General features: G+C 40.9%; 1 protein-coding gene across 1 annotated transcript; it reads right to left on the bottom strand.

The window, feature by feature from the left end:
* Positions 1–247: 247 nt before the first annotated feature.
* Positions 248–1075, bottom strand: LOC109337950 (uncharacterized mitochondrial protein AtMg00810-like). Its single transcript, XM_019575051.1, has one exon. The coding sequence runs from the start codon at positions 1073–1075 to the stop codon at positions 248–250; it is 828 nt and encodes a 275-aa protein (XP_019430596.1).
* Positions 1076–1578: the final 503 nt, after the last annotated feature.

Raw genomic sequence — 1578 nt, 5'->3', positions numbered from 1 at the left:
TATGTGTTTGTTGAGTTGTTTGGATAGGAAGGAGGTGGAAGAGCTTGTTTTGGAGTCGTTCTCGAACCACATGGCAGTCAATATCTATGTGCTTAGTTCTTTCGTGAAAGACAGAATTTGCAGCAATATATTGAGCTGAATTATTGTCACAATATAAGAGGGCAGGTTGAGTGAAATGTACCTTAAAATTGGTGAGCAAATAAGTGAGCCATTGGATTTCACATGAGGTACAAGCTAATGCTCTGTATTATGCTTTAGAAGAGGAACGAGCCACAGTGGTTTGCTTTTTGGATTTCCAAGAGACTAAGGAATCACCAAGAAAAACACAAGAACCAGTGATGGATTTGCATGAGTCAATGCAGGCTGCCCAATCCGAATCACTGAATGCCTTGAGTTGAAGAGCTGATGTGGGGGAGTAAAATAATCCTTGTCCAGGGCTTCCTTTGATGTATCTCAGAACACGAGGGAGAGCTTGTTGGTGAGTGATGGTTGGTTGTGCCATGAATTGACTTAGTTGTTGCACAACATAGTTGATATCGGGTCTTGTGTTGGTCAGGTATATGAGTCTGCCTACAAATCTTCTGTATGCTGCCTGATCAGAGTGAGGAGTTGATGTGTCTTGGTGTAGCTTGGTGGTCTTCACAATGGCTGTTGGTGTTGGTTTTGAGGCTAGGAAGCCAGTATGTGCAAGAATATCAAGTGCATATTTTCTTTGGCACAAGGAGATGCCTTGTGTGGATCTAGCAATTTCTAGGCCTAAAAAGTATTTGATTGGGCCTAGATCTTTAGTTTTAAAGTGAATGTCCAAGCATAATTTGACCAAATCAATTTCTTTTTGGCTGTAACCATCTAACACCAAGTCATCAACATATATAAGTAAGGCAGTAAAGACAAAATTAGAAGCCTTAGTAAACAAAGAGTGTTCATAGTGAGATTGTGTGTAGCCAAGGGATAATAAGCATTTGGTTAACCTAGTGAACCATTGCCTTCCAGCTTGTTTTAAACCATAGAGGGACTTGTGGAGTTTAGAAACTTTGTTTGGGTTTGTGCATGTGACACCCTGAGGAACGGACATGTAGACTTCCTCATGTAAGTCACCATGCAAGAAGGCATTGTTGACATCCAATTGATGCACAAGTCAATTTTGTGAGGCTGCAATGGCTAAGAGGAGCCTTACTGTGGTTAGTTTAATGACAGGTGCAAAAGTGTCAAAGTAATCAAGTCCCTTTGTTTGATTATATCCCTTGGCAACCAATCTTGCCTTGTATCTCTCAATGGTGCCATGAGATTTGCACTTAATTTTGTAAACGCATTTGGATCCTATAGGGGTTTTTTCAGGTGGTAAGTCAACTATGCTCCAAGTTCTATTTATCTCGAGGGCATTTAATTCATGTTGCATGGCTACTATCCAGTGATGGTGCTTGACTGCTTGGTAGTAGTGTTTAGGTTCTATATTGGTTTGGACAGACAATATATGTTTTAGATGGCTAGGTGAAACTGTGTTATAGGAGAGGACAGTGGATAAAGGATGGCTAGCCTTGGTGTGTTTGGTTCGAGTATGGCTAGGGGAGAGAAGAT

This window comes from Lupinus angustifolius, unplaced genomic scaffold, assembly GCF_001865875.1.
Source record: "Lupinus angustifolius cultivar Tanjil unplaced genomic scaffold, LupAngTanjil_v1.0 Scaffold_16_3, whole genome shotgun sequence".
Classification (NCBI taxonomy): domain Eukaryota; kingdom Viridiplantae; phylum Streptophyta; class Magnoliopsida; order Fabales; family Fabaceae; genus Lupinus; species Lupinus angustifolius.
The sequence above is the reverse complement of the archived record's forward strand: the minus strand, read 5'-3'. Positions and strand labels throughout refer to the sequence as shown.